Consider the following 22,618-nt stretch of genomic DNA (forward strand, 5'->3'; position numbering starts at 1 on the left):
CCTACAAACGGCTCTGTAGAGACACGTTTATTTACTCTCACGTAATTAAATGTTTTACTCAATTGCTTTACGTGACGTTCCTACACATGCTCTGCAAGCCGTCGTCAACTGCATGACAGTATTTTTTATTGCACCATTGAGCCATATTCATTGCTCCGTCCACTAGTGCAATGTCAAACCACACAGTGTGAGTACTGAGTCTCCAAATAGCGGGTCTTAGAAATTTTCATGCATGTTTCGTAAACCTAAAAGTTAGTGTCACCTTGGGGTGGGAGGGCTATTTATCAAGACAAAGAGAAAAAACAGGCGGTATACACTTATGAATTTCTAAAGGTTGGTATGTAGACATGAATCAGTTTTTAAATAAGGTACTATATGTGAATAAAATGTACGTTTACGTTTTTCAGTTCAAAACAACAACTGGCGACGGAGGACAGAGAAATAACGTCACTGACAACACTTGCGAAAACGGGTTAAAGCCCGTGTTCGTCAAATAATAGCCACTTTCGCCTCTTGTGATGAGGAGGTTGTCTGTCCAATGCAACGTACCAGCGGTACTTCACTCGTCGCCGTGCAATCAGCTTTGGGACAGACACCACAACAACAAATCACTTAGAGTACACAATAACATTCTCTTTTGCAACACTAGTACTGAGGTTTCTACTTGCTGCCGACATTGCTATATGTTACAACAGTTATTTAACTTAACTGACACTGGCATCACTACGAGTGACTGGTGCACCAAGAAGACATTTCCCTATCCTTTCAAAGTCGCTAGTCTTTAGTGGCGTCATCTTCTGTCAGAAAGTTACTCTTTTGATACAGACTGACAAGTATTTCGACTAGCTTGATGCTGTGCTCCGTCTTTTCCTATCTTTTGTTAATGTTTTCGTCTCTTCTATAATCTGTTTAACATGTTCTAGACGTGGTATGCCTCTGTTATTACACCTTCCACCGCCAGGTACCTATTTCTGGATGCCGTAACATACGTTCTACTAACTTGTCCTTCCTAGTGTTATCTTCCACAGACTTCCTCCCGCGCCTCTTATATTTTCTACTCCTTCATTTCGTACTTATCCAGTCAATTTTGAACTGCCTTCAACGGACTCATAATTCAACTGCTTCCTGTTTCTTCTTCAGCAGATACCCATGGCTGACGTTTCATTGCCATGAAATGCCGTTATCAAGACGTATACTTTGAAGAAATTCTTCCTCAGCCCAATATCAACGTGTGATATTAGTGGAACTCTTCTATTTAAAAAAAAAACTTTGTTTGACTTCTGCTAACTCCGTTGCTTCGTTTCACTTGACAATTAAATAAATACTGAGCACGTCTTTATCACCCCTATTTAGCCATTAATAACAACAGTTTACTTATTAAAAATTTATTCATTTATTTACAATATTTAGAACATTAGATAAAAGAACATAATACACCGTCTTGAGCCAAGTCATTGCAGCCTCTCATTTTCCCATCATATCTCATGGGACTAGCACTGCTGAAGAATGGATATTTCAGAGAACTGGCTTAGTCATGGGCTAGGGGATTGTTTCAAGAATGAATTTTCAAGAACGGTATCTCTCATTAGCTGTTGATAAATGAAAATTTATGCCTATAACAAAGAGAAAAAAATTGACAGTTTCTAATTACAAGATTAGCGGTAAACACTATGAGTAGGCTAAATCGTTTATTTAGGGGTGATACCGTCAGTATGACATGAAGTAGAGGAGCTTGTAAAATCAGTATTAGAGACAGTTTATGAAAGACATACTTCCTATGTGAAAATACAGTGCATCAGTAAATAAAATCACGTATCATACGCAAGGGCTACCAATTCTAGAGTACAGCTGCAGCTTTATCAAGTAGGCCTGACAAGACATTAGACTTATTCAGAGACGCGCTGCTACTATCGTAACAAGTCGGAGTAGTTTACACGAAAGTGTAACAAACGTTTTCAGGAATCTAAATGGGAATACTTGGAAGAAAGTAGTAGTAATGCACTGAAGTGACAAAAGTTACGGGAGACCTCCCAATATCGTGTCGGATATCCTTCTGCCAGGCGTGTTGCAGCAACTCGACGTGGCATGGAGTCTACATCTACATCTACATGGACACTCTGAAAATCACATTTAAGTGCCCGGCAGACGGTTCATCGAACCACCTCACAATTCTCTATTATTCCAATCTCGTATAGAGCGCGGAAAGAATGAACACCTATATCTTTCCGTACGAGCTCTGACTTCCCTTATTTTATCGTAGTGACCGTTCCGCCCTATGTAGTTCGGCGTCAATAGAATATTTTCCCATTCGGAGGAGAAAGTTGGTGATTGGAATTTCGTGAAAAGATTCTGTCGCAACGAAAAACGCCTTTCTTTTAATGATTTCCAGCCCAAATACTGTATCATTTATGTGACACTCTCTCCCATATTTCGCAATAATACAAAACGTGCCGCCTTTCTTTGAACTTTTTCGATGTACTCCGTCAGTCCTACCTGGTAAGGATCCCACACCGTGCAGCAGAATTCTAAAAGAGGACGGACAAGCGTAGTGTAGGCAGTCTCCTTAGTAGGTCTGTTACATTTTCTAAGTGTCCTGCCAGAAAACGCAGCCTTTGGTTAGCCTTCCCCACAACATTTTCTATGTGTTCTTTCCAATTTAAGTTGTTCGTAATTTTAATACCTAGGTATTTAGTTGAATTTACAGCTTTTAGATTAAACTGATTTATCGCGTAACCGAAGTTTAACGAGTTCCTTTTAGCACTCATTTGGATGACCTTTTCGTTATTTAGGGTCAACTGCCACTTTTCACACCATTCAGATATTTTTTCTAAATCGTTTTGCAGTTTGTTTTGATCTTCTGATGGCTTGATTAGTCGATAAACGACAGCGTCATCTGCAAACAACCGAAGACGGCTGCTCAGATTGTCTCCCAAATCGTTTATATAGATAAGGAACAGCAAAGGGCCTATAACACTACCTTGGGGAACGCCTGAAATCACTTCTGTTTTACTCGATGACTTTCCGTCAGTTACTACGATTGTGACCTCTCTGACAGGAAATCGTAAATCCAGTCACATAATTGAGACGATATTCCATAAGCACGCAATTTTACTACGAGCCGCTTGTGTGGTACAGTGTCAAAAGCCTTCCGGAAATCCAGGAATACGGAATCGATCTGAAATCCCTTCTCTATAGCACTCAGCAGTTCATGAGAATAAAGAGCTAGTTGTGTTTCAGAGGAACGACGTTTTCGAAACCCATGTTGACTGTGTGTCAATAGACCGTTTCCTTCGAGGTAATTCACGATTTTCGAACGCAATATATGTTCTAAAATCCAGCTGCATATCGACGTTAACAATATGGCCCTGTAATTTAGTGGATTACTCCTACTACCTCTCTTGAATATTGGTGTGACATGTGCAACTTTCCAGTCTTTGGGTAGGGATCGTTCATCGAGCGAACGCATCAGCATACTCCGAACAAGTCGTTGGAAGTCCCCTGCAGAATTACTGACCCATGCTGCCTCTACGGCCGTCCATAATTGCGAAAGTGTTGCCAGTGTACGATTTTGTGCACGAACCCATGAATATTAGAAGGGCTTCATGTTTAGCGATCTGGGTAGCCAAATCATTTCGAAAGGAAAATCCATAATTTTCTGACATTGCGCAGTGTCATCATAAAAATTCCATCGTTGTTTGAGAACATGAAGTCTACGAACAGTTTCAAATGGCCTCCGAGTAGCCGAACATAACCATTTGAAGTCAATCATTGGTACATTTGTACCAGAGGACCCAGCCTGTTCCACGTAAACACAGCCCACACCATTATGTAGCTACAACCGGTTTCCACGGTGCCTTGTTGACAACTGGAGTCCACGACTTCGACGGGTCTGCGCCACGTTCTAACCCTGCCATCTGCTCTTCCAACTAAAATCTGTACTCGTGTAACCAGACCATGGTTTTCCAGTCTTCCAGTAGCATACGATGTCGAGTAAGGAGAGACACTGTACGCGATATCATACTGTCAGCAAAGCCACTGGCGTCGGTCGTCTGCTGCCATAGCCCACTGAGGTCAAATTTTGTGTCTTTGTGCTAACGCATACGTTATTGGTACGTCACATAATGATTTCTGCTGTTATTTGACGCATTGTTGCTTGTCTGTTTTAGCACTGATAACTCTCCACAAACGCCGCTGCTGTCGGTCGGTAAGTGAAGGCCGTCGGCCACTATGTTGTCCGTGGTGAGAGAAGAAAATGTTCAAATGGGTGTGAAATCTTATGGGACTTAACTGCTAAGGTCATCAGTTCCTAAGCTTACACACTACTTAACCTAAATTATCCTAAGGACAAACACAAATACCCATGCCCGAGAGAGGACTCGAACGCCCGCCGGGACCAGCCGCACAGTCCATGACTGCAGCGCATTAGACCGCTCGGCAAATCCCGCACGGCCGTGGTGAGATGTAATGCCTGAAATATGGTATTCTCACCACACTCTTGACACTGAGGATCTCGGTATATTGAATTCCGCAGCGATTTACGTAAGGGAATGTTCCTTGCGTCTAGTTACAACTACCATTCCGTGTTCGAAGTCCTTTCCATCGTCATGCGGCCATAATCACGTGCGAAACTTTTTCACTCGAATCACGTGGGTACAAATAACAATTACGCCAATCTAGTGCCCTTTTATACGTCGTGTACGGCATACTAACGCTATCTGTATTTGAGCATATCACTATCCCATGACTAGTCACCTCAATGTAATTCTCACAAAACTCTCAAAAAACTTTTAAAAAAATCGATGGTTGAAGAAGACCGTACAACCATTATGATCGCAACGTCGCATCTTTCACGTAGACATCACGAGAGTCAGATAGGAGAGGTAAGAGCGTACGTAGAGCGATGTTTTTCTGTAGTTAAATGCGCGGATGCAATGTGACAGAAGGTGGACAACACTGAGACGAACTGTCCTGCGCAATGCACTATACATTAACTAGGATGTAATATGCAGCACGTAAATGTAGGTGCTGATAACAATGATGTTGCACTAAAAGAACTATCTGATCAAAACTGTCCGGACATCCATATTGAGTGGGTAACTGACAGCTAGGTGTCACAAGAGGCGTTCAGTATAAAAGTAGTATGGGAGTACTGTGTTGTCCGTAGAGAAGTAACAGCAACAGAACGTGTCTGCCAAAAAATTAGAAAGTGGCTCAGTCTTTGGCCGTCACCTAAATGACGAACATGTCAGCGACATTTCAATCCGTCTAAATCTGCGCAAGTCGATTGTTGGTAATGTGACAGAGAATTGGAGTCAGGAAGGAAGAACACAGCTTAACCAAGACGAGCAGAGCTCGTGTATGGTTCAAATGGCTCTGAGCACTATGGGACTTAAAAGCTGTGGTCTTCAGTCCCCTAGAACTTAAAACTACTTAAACCTAACCAACCTAAGGACATCACACACATCCATGCCCGAGGCAGGATTCGAACCTGCGACCGTAGCAGTCGCGCGGTTCCGGACTGCGCGCCTAGAACCGCGAGACCACCGCGGCCGGCGAGCTCGTGTACTTCGAACAGGGACCGTCGACCATTCGAAGGGCGGTTGTAAAAATCGGTCGAGGAACACCTCACAAGCTGCAAACTGGTGCTATCAGTGCTAAGCGACGTTTCAGATGTTGCAACGACTGTGGCCATTGGGTTTGTCGAATGCCTGCAGAGAGCTTTCATCCTGTGTAGTGCCAAAACGATGTACAGAGGAGAAGAGGTTGCGGTATTGGGAATGATTTTCTTGGTTAGGGTATGTTCCATTTACTGAGCTTAAGAGAACGCTAGATGCGGAAGGATACAAACACATTTTACAGAATTGTATTGGTATACAGAAGAGTAAAAATTCGGAGCCGATTGTAATAATGCATCTTGTCACAAAGCAATTTCTGTGAGGATATGGTTTGGTGACTACACGCTGACATTCCTGAAATGTACAGACCTGTCCAGAATAAAGAATCAGTGAAAAAACAACCTAGATGGCGATGATTATTTTTTTACAATGACCGCTTTCGGCCTTGTCTTGGGCTGACTTCAGAACAGCACCATTACCTGAAGCTGACGATGTCTACACTACTGGCCATTAAAATTGCTACGACACGAAGATGACGTGCTACAGACGTACAATTTAACCCACAGGAAGAAGATGCTGTGATATGCAAATGATTAGCTTTTCAGAGCATTCACACAAGGTTGGCGCCGGCGGCGGCACTTACAACGTGCTGACATGAGGAAAGTTTCCAACCGATTTGTCGTAGAAAAACAGCAGTTGACCGGCGTTGCCTGGTACAACGTTGTTATGAAGCCTCATGTAAAGAGGAGAAATGCGTACCATCACGTTTCCGACTTTGATAAAGGTCGGATTGCAGCCTACCGCAATTGCGGTTTATCCTATTGCTGCTCTCGTTGGTCGAGATCCAATGACTGTTAGCAGAATATGGAATTGGTGGGTTCAGGAGGGTAATACGGAACGCCGTGCTGGATCCCAACGGCCTCGTATCACTAGCAGTCTAGATGACAGGCATCTGATCCGCATGCTGTAATGGATCTTTCAGCCACGTTTCGATCACTGAGTCAGCAGATGGGGACGTTTGCAAGACAACAACCATCTGCACAAACCGTTCGACGACGTTTGCAGCAGCATGGACTGTCAGCTCGGAGACCATGGCTGCGGTTACCCTTGACGCTGCATCACAGACAGGAGCGCCTGCGATGGTGTACTCAACGACTAACCTGGGTGCACGAATGGCAAAACGTCATTTTTTCGGATGAATCCAGGTTCTGCTTAGAGCATCATGATGGTCGCATCCGTGTTTGGCGACATCGCGGTGAACGCACATTGGAAGCGTGTATTCGTCATCGCCATACTGGCGTATCACCCGGCGTGATGGTATGGGGTGCCATTAGTTACACTTCTCGGTCACCTCTTGTTCGCATTGACGGAACTTTGAACAGTGGACGTTACATTTCAAATGTGTTACGACCCGTGGCTCTACCCTTCATTTGATCCCTACTAAACCCTACATTTCAGCAGGATAATGCACGTCACCATGTTGCAGGTCCTGTACGGGTCTTCCTGGATACAGAAAATGTTCGACTGCTGCCCTGGCCAGCACATTCTCCATATCTCTCACCAACTGAAAACCTCTGCTCAATGGTGGCCGAGCAACTGGCTCGTCACAATACGTCAATCACTACTTTTGATGAACTGTGGTATCGTGTTGAAGCTGCATGGGCAGATGTACCTGTACACACCATCCTAGCTGTGTTTACATCTACATCTACATCTACATTTATACTCCGCAAGCCACCCAACGGTGTGTGGCGGAGGGCACTTTACGTGCCAGTGTCATTACCTCCCTTTTCTGTTCCAGTCGCGTATGGTTCGCGGGAAGAACGACTGTCTGAAAGCCTCTGTGCGCGCTCTAATCTCTCTAATTTTACATTCGTGATCTCCTCGGGAGGTATAAGTAGGGGGAAGCAATATATTCGATACCTCATCCAGAAACGCACCCTCTCGAAACCTGGCGAGCAAGCTACACCGCGATGCAGAGCGCCTCTCTTGCAGAGTCTGCCACTGGAGTTTGTTAAACATCTCCGTAACGCTATCACGGTTACCAAATAAACCTGTGACGAAACGCGCCGCTCTTCTTTGGATCTTCTCTATCTCTTCCGTCAACCCGATCTGGTACGGATCCCACACTGATGAGCAATACTCAAGTATAGGTCGAACGAGTGTTTTGTAAGCCACCTCCTTTGTTGGTGGACTACATTTTCTAAGGACTCTCCCAATGAATCTCAACCTGGTACCCGCCTTACCAACAATTAATTTTATATGATCATTCCACTTCAAATCGTTCCGCACGCATACTCCCAGATATTTTACAGAAGTAACTGCTACCAGTGTTTGTTCCGCTATCATATAATCATACAATAAAGGATCCTTCTTTCTATGTATTCTCAATACATTACATTTGTCTATGTTAAGGGTAAGTTGCCACTCCCTGCACCAAGTGCCTATCCGCTGCAGATGTTCCTGCATTTCGCTACAATTTTCTAATGCTGCAACTTCTCTGTATACTACAGCATCATCCGCGAAAAGCCGCATGGAACTTCCGACACTATCTACTAGGTTATTTATATATATTGTGAAAAGCAATGGTCCCATAACACTCCCCTGTGGCACGCCAGAGGTTACTTTAACGTCTGTAGACGTCTCTCCGTTGAGAACAACATGCTGTGTTCTGTTTGCTAAAAACTCTTCAATCCAGCCACACAGCTGGTCTGATATTCCGTAGGCTCTTACTTTGTTTATCAGGCGACAGTGCGGAACTGTATCGAACGCCTTCCGGAAGTCAAGAAAAATAGCATCTACCTGGGAGCCTGTATCTAATATTTTCTGGGTCTCATGAACAAATAGAGCGAGTTGGGTCTCACACGATCGCTGTTTCCGGAATCCATGTTGATTCCTACATAGTAGATTCTGAGTTTCCAAAAACGACATGATACTCGAGCAAAAAACATGTTCTAAAATTCTACAACAGATCGACGTCAGAGATATAGGTCTATAGTTTTGCGCATCTGCTCGACGACCCTTCTTGAAGACTGGGACTACCTGTGCTCTTTTCCAATCATTTGGAACCTTCCGTTCCTCTAGAGACTTGCGGTACACGGCTGTTAGAAGGGGGGCAAGTTCTTTCGCGTACTCTGTGTAGAATCGAATTGGTATCCCGTCTGGTCCAGTGGACTTCCCTCTGTTGAGTGATTTCAGTTGCTTTTCTATTCCTTGGACACTTATTTCGATGTCAGCCATTTTTTCGATTGTGCGAGGATTTAGAGAAGGAACTGCAGTGCGGTCTTCCTCTGTGAAACAGCTTTGGAAAAAGGTGTTTAGTATTTCAGCTTTACGCTTGTCATCCTCTGTTTCAATGCCATCATCATCCCGGAGTGTCTGGACATGCTGTTTCGAGCCACTTACTGATTTAACGTAAGACCAGAACTTCCTAGGATTTTCTGTCAAGTCGGTACCTAGTATTTTACTTTCGAATTCACTAAACGCTTCACGCATAGCCCTCCTTACGCTAACTTTGACATCGTTTAGCTTCTGTTTGTCTGAGAGGTTTTGGCTGCGTTTAAATTTGGAGTGAAGCTCTCTTTGCTTTCGCAGTAATTTCCTAACTTTGTTGTTGTACCACGGTGGGTTTTTCCCGTCCCTCACAGTTTTACTCGGTACGTACCTGTCTAAAACGCATTTTACGATTGCCTTGAACTTTTTCCATAAACACTCAACATTGTCAGTGTCGGAACAGAAATTTTCGTTTTGATCTGTTAGGTAGCCTGAAATCTGCCTTCTATTACTCTTGCTAAACAGATAAACCTTCCTCCCTTTTTTTATATTCCTATTAACTTCCATATTCAGGGATGCTGCAACGGCCTTATGATCACTGATTCCCTGTTCTGCGCTTACAGAGTCGAAAAGTTCGGGTCTGTTTGTTATCAGTAGGTCCAAGATGTTATCTCCACGAGTCGGTTCTCTGTTTAATTGCTCGAGGTAATTTTCGGATAGTGCACTCAGTATAATGTCACTCGATGCTCTGTCCCTACCACCCGTCCTAAACTAAATGCCCAGGCGTATCAAGGCCGTTATTACGGCCAGAGGTGGTTGTTCTGGGTACTCATCTCTCAGGATCTATGCGCCCTAACTGCGTGGAAATGTTGAAACGTCCCCTTTGAACAATTTTACATGTGAAACGTCCACTTAGAACAATTATACAAGCCTGTGCTTAACCTGACACACAATATTATTTAGCGCAACGCAATCTGACTTTCAATAACCCCTACAAAACAATGGCCCTGACTAACTTTAACCTATACCTTTTACAAATCACTTACCTCACAAAAATCTTCGCTACTCAAGCTACTGCAAAACAGCGAGCGCCACTACTGCCAGCTAAATAAAAGATTCAAACTACTGAAGGTACTAACTACTGATAGGGATAGTTAGCAAATGAAAGATATTAATAGAGAACAAACAATGTATTTACCTTAATATTCATAATTGACATTCAGTCTTACAGATTATCAAAACTCCGCCATCTCTCTCCCCACGTCCACCACTGCTGGCGGCTCACCTCCAACTGCCCAACGCTATCTGCTGTTCACATCCAGCTATAGCAGTTCATGACAACAATGGCAGGCAACAATGCAAACTAGCCACATACTGCACACAGCACAGCCAGTGATTTTCATACAGAGAGCGCTACGTAACGTTGCCAATAAGAAAACATAAACATCAAACTTACATAAAGAAAACATAAACAGCCTACTTACAATGTAATCTCTTCTCAGTCCTAGTATAATATATTTGTCTAATGAATACCCGTTTATCATCTTCATTTTTTCTTGGTGTAGCAATTTTAATGGCCAGTAGTGCAGAACAGTCAATAGGCCTCACTCGGTGAAACTTCGGCTGAAGGTGCTGTTTTGAAGATGGCGTAAGACTATGCTGAAACCGGTCATTTTCATTAAATAACCATTCCGATCTACACTGTTTCTTTCACTGGTTTTATATAGCGTACAAGATCGCTGTTTGTCAAAAAGTCTCTGTATGTCAATCTTTTTAGAGATGGTCACTGGACTCGGCGGTGATGTTTGAAATGGTCACTGTAACAAGTAGGTACCTACTAATACCATTATTGCTGGCCCCTGCTTCGATCACAAGCGAGGTAGATTACTCCTACACGTCGGTCAGGGGCCAGAAAGGTGGCGTAATAAAGCGTCGAAAACGGCTGCCTATTAAAATAAGGTTGAAAACTGACGGCTGGAAAGTGTATAATTTGGAATTATCGTTTCTCAAAAATGTTACCAAAAATTCTGCCCGTCCAGAATATCGACCTTAACCCGGTGAAACACCTTAGAGATGAGTGCAAAGTCGGTTCCGCCTTGGACACCAACGTCCATTTTCACTAGTCTCTCGTTTCTGCCATTCCTCGATAGTCATTTAAGGGGGGTAGGACGTCAAACGGGCCGACTTGGAGCAGGACAGGCACCACAGGACATTTTATTTTCTCTTGTCTAAACTTTTACAAAATAGTTCTTAAACCTTGGTCAGCATGAGAAGGAAGGATTCAGGATCACACTCATAGCAGTGGAAGTGCAAAAACATAACAAAATAAATATATTTTCTAGATATGAAATTTCATCATTTTTTCACTTACTGTTGGCTGCATTTGTTGCTATAGGTACATTTTTCTTCACAAGTAAGAGAGATTATTTGATGAATTTTGCACAGCATACAAACTATACTTACAGGTGTATGAAACTCTAGAATTTTCGAAATCTATTGAAAACTGTAGAAAAATTGAGATAATCAACTACAAAATTTGATTTTTTTCTAAACATAAAGTTTAAAACGTAACAGCTCATTCATTTTTTCATAAATTAAATAGATTCTATAGTTTCAGACGCCTGCAAGTATGGTTAGTATACTGTGCAAAATTCATCGAACAGTCTCTCTTACTTATGAAGAAAAGTGTACCTATAGTAACAAATGCAGCCAATAGTAAGTGAAAAAATGATGAAATTTCACATGTAAAAAAATTATTTTGTTATGTTTTTGAACTTCCGCTGCTACGAGTGTGAATCCTGAATCCTTCGTGGTCATGCTGAAAAAGTTTTATGAATTTACTTGTAAAAGTAGAGACAGTGGAAATTAAAATGTCCTGTGGTGCCTCTCCTGTTCCAAGTCGGCCCGTTTGATGTCCTACCCCCCTTAAACACCTCACTGGAAGTGACCTCTGGAGAATTCAGGCCATCACAACGGCGAAGGGTTGACACAGAACATATTAATGTCGCCTGATTGGTGCTCGGATATTTTGATCGTACTGTGTAGTGAAACACATCATGCCAATATTAAGTGCAAAAATATTACTAGCAGCTTCATTAACTGAATTTAGTTGTAGCGCTGAAGCAGTATCGTCGGCGGCATGTCAGTGTCAGGCTGCAGGCGTTGAGAGGGATAGCGGAGACGGTCGCAGCTGCGTACCTCACCTTTGCGGTAGGAGTGTGTGTTGGTGGAGAGCGTGTTCTGGCTGTGGTAACTGCCGTGGTAGCGCAGGCTGCTGCAGCGCCGCAGCGGCAGCGGCGTGCTGGCCGCCGGGTAGCCGCCCACGCACTCCCAGCGGGCGGCGGGGCAGGGCGGCGGCGGGGGCGGCGGCTCGGGGGGCCAGCCGTGGATGCTGCCGTGCCGGCACCGGCCGCCGGACACCGACGGCGGGGGCGGCGGCGGCGAAGCCGAGCCCGCGGACGGCGACGACTCGGAGGCGGAGGTGCGCTCCTCGTCGCAGCCCCGGCCGGCAGCCGCCGCCGCCGCCGCAGCAGCAGCAGCAGCCGCAGCCGCCGCCGCCCCCGGGCAGCCGGTCGTCACCGGGTAACAGTGGCAGACGGCATGGCCGGGCGGGCGCCCGCACTCGATGCGCGTGCACGCTCCCTCGCAGTACGCGTCACAGTTGCACGTGCACCAGCATGCCTGTCAACAACGAAAAAGCGCATACGTCAGCCGAGCGAGTCGCTTCGGTCTCTGTTATTGTCGTTTCGACTGCGAGTGCATCGCTGGCCAGTCACTAGCAGGCGTGAAATGAATATTAACGAAAGAAGCCCACAAAACATAAGCTACACTGGTGTGAAAAATACAAGGGACGACTTTGACCTTCGCTTAATGTTTCGGTACCAAGTGACATACACTCCTGGAAATTGAAATAAGAACACCGTGAATTCATTGTCCCAGGAAGGGGAAACTTTATTGACACATTCCTGGGGTCAGATACATCACATGATCACACTGACAGAACCACAGGCACATAGACACAGGCAACAGAGCATGCACAATGTCGGCACTAGTACAGTGTATATCCACCTTTCGCAGCAATGCAGGCTGCTATTCTCCCATGGAGACGATCGTAGAGATGCTGGATGTAGTCCTGTGGAACGGCTTGCCATACCATTTCCACCTGGCGCCTCGGTTGGACCAGCGTTCGTGCTGGACGTGCAGACCGCGTGAGACGACGCTTCATCCAGTCCCAAACATGCTCAATGGGGGACAGATCCGGAGATCTTGCTGGCCAGGGTAGTTGACTTACACCTTCTAGAGCACGTTGGGTGGCACGGGATACATGCGGACGTGCATTGTCCTGTTGGAACAGCAAGTTCCCTTGCCGGTCTAGGAATGGTAGAACGATGGGTTCGATGACGGTTTGGATGTACCGTGCACTATTCAGTGTCCCCTCGACGATCACCAGTGGTGTACGGCCAGTGTAGGAGATCGCTCCCCACACCATGATGCCGGGTGTTGGCCCTGTGTGCCTCGGTCGTATGCAGTCCTGATTGTGGCGCTCACCTGCACGGCGCCAAACACGCATACGACCATCATTGGCACCAAGGCAGAAGCGACTCTCATCGCTGAAGACGACACGTCTCCATTCGTCCCTCCATTCACGCCTGTCGCGACACCACTGGAGGCGGGCTGCACGATGTTGGGGCGTGAGCGGAAGACGGCCTAACGGTGTGCGGGACCGTAGCCCAGCTTCATGGAGACGGTTGCGAATGGTCCTCGCCGATACCCCAGGAGCAACAGTGTCCCTAATTTGCTGGGAAGTGGCGGTGCGGTCCCCTACGGCACTGCGTAGGATCCTACGGTCTTGGCGTGCATCCGTGCGTCGCTGCGGTCCGGTCCCAGGTCGACGGGCACGTGCACCTTCCGCCGACCACTGGCGACAACATCGATGTACTGTGGAGACCTCACGCCCCACGTGTTGAGCAATTCGGCGGTACGTCCACCCGGCCTCCCGCATGCCCACTATACGCCCTCGCTCAAAGTCCGTCAACTGCACATACGGTTCACGTCCACGCTGTCGCGGCATGCTACCAGTGTTAAAGACTGCGATGGAGCTCCGTATGCCACGGCAAACTGGCTGACACTGACGGCGGCGGTGCACAAATGCTGCGCAGCTAGCGCCATTCGACGGCCAACACCGCGGTTCCTGGTGTGTCCGCTGTGCCGTGCGTGTGATCATTGCTTGTACAGCCCTCTCGCAGTGTCCGGAGCAAGTATGGTGGGTCTGACACACCGGTGTCAATGTGTTCTTTTTTCCATTTCCAGGAGTGTATATACACTCATGCTCACAAATTAAGGATAATTTCAGAATGTGGTGCCACACAACGTGGCACTAAACAAAACTGGCGCTAAAAGCATAGGCACATAGGGAACACACACGACACAGATCTGTGAGTCCACGGAATTATTGATAAGTTGAGAAAATCGTCCTGAAACACATGTGCTACAAAACGCCACTGTTTCCTGCGCATGTACCCCGAGATCAATATGGGATATATTCACCATGCACACGTACACATGCATACTCTGGATCAGGTAGTCGAGCAGCTGCTGGGGTATAGCCTCTCATTCTTGCACCAGTGCTTGTCGGAGCTCCTGAAGTGTCGTAGGAGTTTGAAGAAGTGCAGCGATACGTCGACCGAGAGCATCCCAGACGTGCTCGATGGGGTTTAGGTCTGGAGAATAGGCAGGCCACTACATTCGCGTGATATCGTCTGTTTAAAAGTACTCCTCCACGACGGCAGCTCGGAGGGGCCGCGCGTTATCACCCATCAGGAGGAAGGTGGGCCACACTGCACCCCTGAAAAGGCGGACATACTGGTCCAAAATGACGTCCCGATACACCTGACCTGTTACAGTTCCTCTGTCAAAGATATGCAGGCGTAACGTGCATCAATCATAATCCCACGCCGCACCATCAAACCACGACCTCCATACAAGTCCCTTTCAAGCCCATTAAGGGGTTGGTATCTGGTTCCTGGTTCACGCCAGATGAAAACCCGGCGAGGGTCACTGTTCATACTATACCTGGACTCGTCTGTGAACATAACCTGGGACTACTGTTGCACTGACCATGTACTGTGTTCTTGATACCAGGCTTTACGGGCTCTCCCGTGACCAGGGGTCAGTGGAATGTACCTTGCAGTTCTCCGGGCGAATAAATCATGTCTGTTCAGTCGTCTGTAGACTGTGTGTCTGGAGACAACTGTTCCACTGGCAGTGGTAAGGTCCCGAGCAAGGCTACCTGCAGTAGTCCGTGGCCGTCTCCGAGCACTGAAGGTGAGATATCGGTCTTCTTGTGGTGTTGTACACTGTGGACGTCCCGTACTGTAGCTAATGTACACGTTTCCTGTCTGCTGGAATCGTTGCCATAATCTTGAAATCACACTTTGTGGCACATGGAGGACCCGTGCTACGACCTGCGGTCTTTGACCAGCTTCCAGTCGCCCTAGTATTCTACCCCTCATAACGTCATTAATATGCGTTGTTTGAGCCATTTTCAACACACAGTCGTCATTAGCACGTCTGAAAACGTTTCCACACTCGCTCTCTGTATTGTACTCTGACATGCACCATCACACCTCTGCGTACGTGGACTGCTGCCGGCGCCACCGTGCGACGACTGCAGGTCAAATGCACCGCATGGTCATACACCGAGGTGATTTAACCCCGAAAACCGCCCACCAGAGCATTGTTTCACCATGTATCAGCATTATCCTTAATTTATTAGCATGAGTGTAGAAACAACTGCTGCAATTAACTAAATGAAATATGCCATGAAGCAAACAGATATGACATATTTATTGAAAGACAGTAATTACGCCGAAGTCACCGCGATTCATAATGGTCTCCTAGACATTACAAAGGGCATGACATAATTCTTTATTCGGTGTGATGAGTACAGTCGACAATACGTTCTCTGATACGTGCTCTCATGCTGGCCACGAGATTGGCAAGGAGTTTTCGTGGGAGGGGGTCGCAGTTCCCCCCACGGTTGGCAGTTGCTTTGATGGTCATTGGTGCTTGTGGACATGCTACAATACCTTTCCACAACGCATCCCACACGTGTTCTACATCCACATGACTCCGCTGCAATTCGCGCTTAAGTGCCTGGCAGAGAGTTCTTCGAATATCCTTCATAGTATTTAACTACCTTCCCCTCTCTAACAGCATATGGAAAACATGAATATTTAACTTTTTCTGTACGAGCTCTGATTTCTCTTGTTTTATTATGGCGTTCGTTTCTCCCAGTGTAGGTTGGGGATAGTAAAATATTTACACATCCAGAGGAAAAGGATTTTGTTTAAAATTTCTTGTATAGATCATCTCGCAAGGAAAAATTTCTTTACCTTAAAGATGCGATTTAAATCAGGTCACCGGTCAGGCAGTCCATTCCGCGAATATCCTCTCGTTCTAGGAGCTCCTGCACTAGCGCCGATCGATTCCGTTGCCAGTTGTCGTCCATAAGAATGATGTGCATGCCTGAAAATATGCACACTGTGAAGGAGTACGGTGTCACAGTAATTCTGGCTGGTGAGCGTACCATGTTCAGTTGTTTGGAGGTGTTCTTTTCTTTATGGGCCCCGCCACGAATTCCTGTGCCGTGCCAACCTTTCCACCTCAGAGCAACACCAGCAACCTACGTCCTCAGTTATTTGCTCGATGTATTCAGATATCTGTCTTCCTCTAACATCTCCCTCCAGTAGAATGGTCAATACGGCAATGGGACATTGTGGCTTCCCACAAGACAACACTTAGACCAACCACCAAAAGAATCATGTTCGACAACGGTGGACGTACGGTCACATGGCGACAGTTGTGAACACGTATTGCACACAGGAATTTTGTGAACTTGATCGTTTTGGTGGTCCAGGTGTTACGCTTTGGGGGAGGTGTAATGTAGCACGGACATGCTGACCTCCAAGTCTTTGAACACTCATCGGCTCTATAACAGTCCTTCCACATGTGCAAGTTTTCAGGGGTTATTTGGCAATGAAGTCATTTTTATGGATGACAACGACTTCTTGGAACGAGAGGATATCCGACGAATTTATGGCCAGCCGTTCCCCCGACTTCAGTCCCATAAAATACGTGTGAGATGCGTTGTGTGACGTGTTGCAGAACGTCTAAATGGACCAACGACCGACCGGTAGTTGTCAGCCACTTTGGCGGAGGAATGTAGCAGCCTACCACAAGAACTCCTTCAAGACTTCTTAACGAGCTTGGGTACATTACAGAGCATGCATTGCCGTCGGTGGCGATCACACATCCTAGTAAAATCCATGCCCATCACGAATAACTTCACTGTAACTCGCTTCAGTGTAATTATTGCCGTTGAATAAAAGTGTAACTTCTGTTCGTTTCATTGCGTATTTCTTTCCCTACTTAGTATACTGCGCAAGTCCTTTCTGTATTTCATCGATCTATGTTACTTACCACCGACAAATCATACGAAAGTCACTTTCGTCCGTACGTTTTGCACACCACCGTACATAAAAGCGTATACTACTAAAAGTTATAAAACTTTATTATGTTGGAATGGTTTCGACTATTTCATCATCATCAGAATTGTCCATATTTAATTAATAAAAGCGGGCGGTTATCATCAACCACACAAACACAATAAGCATAAACTACGGGCTGGCTCACGGTACATTTTCATTTGGTCATTACGAGGTTTAACACACATGTACAGCAGTATAACTTATAGATAACTGCTCTACATACATTGCCATTACTCAAAAACCAAACATATCAATTTTTTAAAAAGGATTACAGCACAATAACGCATTCGAAAACCGGTGATGCATTGCCGAGGCTTTCGCGAAAGCGGAAACTCCACATTAAGTGCTGAATAATTTGACGAGGAATGGCCCCTTAGATCAGTTCCGTTTATGTGAAGTCATAATACACTGAAACATAATCTAAAAGACGGAGTGAAATACACTGTCACACTTTTCGATTTGATGCAACGGCCTGGAAATTGATTTCAGGATTTACGAAAAAACAATCAAAGATTATCAGATCGAACACAAACAGTTGTAGTGTGACATCCATCTAAAAGAAAAGTTTCATCACGTATCTTTGTTGGATTTTTAAAAATCATACCAGCCGAAATGTAAATAACCCCTGCAGCACAATCATGTGTTGTACATGTCATTTTTGTCTGGAAGCAGCTACGTTTGCGAACAGCTATTTTCAACAGTAAAGCACGCAAAGAGTACAAATAAAACCAAAATCTCAGATGAGCACCCTGAGATTTGCAAACATTTCAATCGACCCTCATAGTGATACATTAGTTTCCTAAAAAAAAAATGTTCAAATGTGTGTGAAATCTCATGGGACTTAACTGCTAAGGTCATGAGTCCCTAAGCTTACACACCACTTAACCTAAATTATCCTAAGGACAAACACACACACCCATGCCCGAGGGAGAGCTCGAACCTCCGCCGGGACTAATCGCAGAGTCCATGACTGCAGCGCCTTAGACCGCTCGGCTAATCTTAGTTTCCTAAATACAAAGTCACATGTCGTAGTAATTCTATGATTTCTAATTACTTATGAACAGCATTATTAATGAAATACCACATAAAAATGTCAAATTAATTAATTTTTTTTACTCGGCGTTTATTGTTAGTGTTAAGTACGTTATGTGCAGCCCAAAAATTCTCATATTCTTCCAATGTGAGTCAGGTGAGATAAAATTTCCGAGGACGTACGTTCACAGAAGAAGCAGCATATTGGTCCCTCATATCTATATTTCGCGAAAAGTCGATGAGCTTAAGGTCAGAAATAATCGAGCTCACACGAAGGCACCATTTTCCTTCCCATTTATCTTTCCTCCTCCGGATTATTCATGACAATGCTTTCTTTTGAAAAATACTAATTCTCCATTCGCCACGTTTCTGAGAGGATCTGATAAGAAAGGATTCGGATTAGCCTTTTTTCTTGGAGTCCTAGAACTTCTAACAGGAGATGAGATACTGGCAAAAGTGAAGTTGTGAGTGTGGATTTTTCGTCATGCTTGGATAGCTCAATCGTCTAGCGGTTCTAAGCGCTCAGTCCGGAACCGCGCGACTGCTACGGTCGCAGGTTGGAATCCTGCCTCGGGCATGGATGTGTGTGATGTCCTTAGGTTAGTTAGGTTTAAGTAGTTCTAAGTTCTAGGGGACTTATGACCATAGATGTTGAGTGCTATAGTGCTCAGAGCCATTCAATAGCTCAGTCGGTAGAGCATTTGCCCATGGAAGTCAAAGGTTCCAGATTCGATTCCCGGTCCACCACACAGTTTTAATCTGCCAGGAAGTTTCAGTCCATTATTGTCCCATCTTGACATCAATATGATTCCTAACACTGAGCACTGAGCCGTGTGGCTCGATCAGCGATATTCCCGCCGCCGGTATGGGTCATCTCTCCGGCGGTGTGCGCAAAGCGCGCGCTATCGCGGGCCGATCGGGAGCGAGAGAAAAAGCTGAGGAAGAGTGACTGATTTTGCTTTGGGACGCCGAGCAGTAACAGCGTTTTGGGAACTAGGGCGGACAGCTAAGGTCCGGTGTCAGCCATCAAACAGGGCACGTCTAAAAGGGGCTGTTACCCGGGTGACGGCGCCGTGGCAAATATCGCCGGCGTGGAAAGAGACGTTATTGGGAAGTCGTTGGTGTTTTTTCCGCTTGCCCCATGTCTCCTTGCATCGCGAACTGCGGTGGCTGGCTTCGTCAAACAAGCAAGAGGGTCAGGGCCTTCCTTGTCCTGTAAATTTTGGTCGGAATCCACTACTGGGCTCTGTGCGGTTGACTGTATTCTCTTCAGCGGCCGTCGCTACTCCTACTGAGTCTGGCCTTCAATGAGTTGATTTTAATTGGTTTAATACGTAATGTTTTAAGGTGTATGTGGTGTGATCATTAACATTTACGAGGGCCTGGAGTACTGAGACATTCCGTTGGAGATCCCTAATGTCGAAGGTTAACCGCCATTGAAAGCAGTTTGCTGGCCCATGTTTACGTATCGCCTGGTTATTGTATTTATATCACAACTCGGATTCAAGATGGCAAGTGGTGGTATATATGTATATAGATAAAATATTTCCCTGGATAAATTTATCTCTGAATTGCAATAATATTACTGTTACTCTTCTGTTGGAACTAATAGTGTGTCTGAGAGACATGTGTATAATTTTGAAATAAGTTCTTTTCCTAAATTCTTATGATTTATTGAGAGGCCAGTTGTTATTGATGGTTGTACTAGAATTCCTTAAAAGACACTAGGTCGATATTGTAATTAATTTCATGTATTAGTTTTACTGGTGTGTTGTAATGAGTTATTGAGTTTCTAGTTATTTAAGGCAGATGTCAGTCTGTTGCAGATACCCACTAGTTCTGGGATTTTCTCGTGCCCACTCGTGACCGTTGCTGCTCCCGTTTGGTGGTCCATGTTTAGTCTGTATTGGGAACAGCTGAGCGAGCGGGCGGCCGCTTTGAGCGTAGTTGTCGAATTTTATGAGCTTGTTTGCTCACATGAAATTTTATATTTTATATGCTAAATTATGTAGTGCCTACAATTTAAGCAACCTTTTCTGTGCCATGGTATCTGATTGTTACCTGAACTCTGAATTATTTTGGTATCACTATCGTAATGAAAGAGTACATCAGTTAAATTTTAGTAATTTGTTCTTTAGCTTGATTACAATTTAGAGTACATAAAATTTAACTCATTTCAGTAAATGTGCAAAGTGCCGCGTTTTCATGAATGTTTAAAATTGAAGTAATTTATTTTCACCTGAAGTGTGATTTTTAAAGATGTGTGGTAGTTTTAAACTTGTGATGGTTATATTTGTCAAGTTCTCTTGTTTAAAGGTATCAAATAAAATGTTCTAGGCGGTTCAGTCTGGAACCGCGTGACCGCTACGGTCGCAGGTTCGAATCCTGCCTCGGGCATGGATGTGTGTGATGTCCTTAGGTTAGTTAGGTTTAAGTAGTTCTAAGTTGTAGGGGACTAATGACCACAGATGCTAAGTCCCATCGTGCTCAGAGCCAAATAAAATGTTCGGTGTAACTGTCGATGGTGATGGCCTGATGTGTTACTTTGTTCCAGTCCTACCAGCCTACAGCCTATTGTGCTGATTTTGGATGGTTCAAATGGCTCTGAGCACTATGGGACGTAATTGCTGTGGTCATCAGTCCCCTAGAACTTAGAACTACTTAAACCTAACTAACCTAAGGACATCACACACATCCATGCCCGAGGCAGGATTCGAACCTGCGACCGTAGCGGTCGTGTTGAGTTTGTGTCGTTGCGTAAAAGGTGTTATTTTGACACTTCAAGTACAAAGTGTGCTGCAGCCCCATCGTGCTGAAAACACATAAGTTCACTAATTGTCGGCAGCAAAAAAATTGTTCAAATGGCTCTGAGCACTATGGGACTTAACATCTATGGTCATCAGTCCCCTAGAACTTAGAACTACCTAAACCTAACTAACCTAAGGACAGCACACAACACCCAGCCATCACGAGGCAGAGAAAATCCCTCACCCCGCCGGGAATCGAACCCGGGAACCCGGGCGTGGGAAGCGAGAACGCTACCGCACGACCACGAGATGCGGGCTGTCGGCAGCATATCTTCGAAGAACTGTGGGATGATATGTTGATGGAACACTTTCTACCTATTGACTTTCAGTTTACCAAGAAATGTGTAAGGTCCAGTAGTATACTTGTTGAAAGTATCATCACTTTTTCGAAGCCGCTGTTAATGTTAAGCGAGGTTAAAAGTAAAAGAAGCGTGGAAGGAGGCACCGTCCCCTCATTGGCTGTCATAATGAACCATTTGGCGAGATGAAACGATAATACTCGCGGAAGCACTTTTTCCTGGGCACTCGAGAGCAGCGGACGCACAAGCTCTCTTCCACAGCACTCGCGTGCAGGTGGATTGCCGTTTTCCAAAAGCGTCATCGCACAGACGCACGAAACTAAAGGCCTATACTTTGACGTTGATCTGTTGTAGAATTTTGGAACACTTTTTATATCCAACTGTCATGACATCTCCTCTGTAAGGTTACGAAAACAACAATCGTGAGAAACCCGGCCCGTCCACGAGGCCATGAAAACAATAGATAAAGGCGCCCAGGTAGATTCCATGGTCCGCTTGCCGCCGAACGATCAAAATACGTGCATACGGAATATCAGACCTACTGTGTGACTGGATTGAAGAGTTTCTAGCAAACGTAATGCAGCATTCAGGGTGGTCGTAAATTCGCGTTGCAGACTTCTAGGACATGTAGAGGGTAGTGAGTACAGAACATTTTGAATAGGAACCCATGTCCGGAATGGTATCGTTTCCATTATACGATAATTTCAGTTCAGATGTGTACCTCGTCAACGTTTGCTTAGGGCCAGAGAAGCATCTCACAAGGGAACCTCCCCATCGCACCCCCCTCAAATTTAGTTATAAGTTGGCACAGGCCTTGAAAAACTGAACATAGATCATTCGAGAAAACAGGAAGACGTTGTGTGGAACTATGAAAAAATAAGCAAAATATACAAATATGTGCAAGATAAGCAACATCAAGGATAACGTGAGCTTAGGAGCGCCGTGGTCCCGTGGTTAGCGTGAGCAACTGCGGAGCGAGAGGACCTTGGTTCAAATCATCCCTCCTTCCGTGCGCTGTTGTCGACTGACGTCGTGTGTTTCGA

At 45.2% G+C, this 22,618-nt stretch overlaps 1 protein-coding gene across 1 annotated transcript; it reads right to left on the reverse strand.

Moving 5' to 3' along the window:
• Positions 1-1,607: 1,607 nt before the first annotated feature.
• On the reverse strand, positions 1,608-20,363 carry LOC126159689 (glyceraldehyde-3-phosphate dehydrogenase, testis-specific-like). Its single transcript, XM_049916568.1, has 4 exons — positions 20,304-20,363; positions 12,468-12,569; positions 12,087-12,377; positions 1,608-1,613 (listed from the first exon to the last, which is right to left on the reverse strand). The coding sequence occupies exons 1-4, from the start codon at positions 20,361-20,363 to the stop codon at positions 1,608-1,610; spliced, it is 459 nt and encodes a 152-aa protein (XP_049772525.1).
• Between the last annotated feature and the right edge of the window lie 2,255 nt (positions 20,364-22,618).

The sequence above is a fragment of the Schistocerca cancellata genome, chromosome 2, assembly GCF_023864275.1.
Source record: "Schistocerca cancellata isolate TAMUIC-IGC-003103 chromosome 2, iqSchCanc2.1, whole genome shotgun sequence".
Lineage (NCBI taxonomy): Eukaryota > Metazoa > Arthropoda > Insecta > Orthoptera > Acrididae > Schistocerca > Schistocerca cancellata.

Bases quoted from the DNA above. Each gene is read 5' to 3' on its own strand.
- LOC126159689 (XM_049916568.1), bottom strand. From the start codon at position 20,363: ATGGACCACCAAACGGGAGCAGCAACGGTCACGAGTGGGCACGAGAAA. The intron at 12,570-20,303 runs GTGGGTATCTGC...CGTTGTTGACAG, and splicing joins ACGAGAAAATCCCAGAACTA to GCATGCTGGTGCACGTGCAA. The intron at 12,378-12,467 runs GTGACGACCGGC...GGCTGCGACGAG, and splicing joins CCGTCTGCCACTGTTACCCG to GAGCGCACCTCCGCCTCCGA.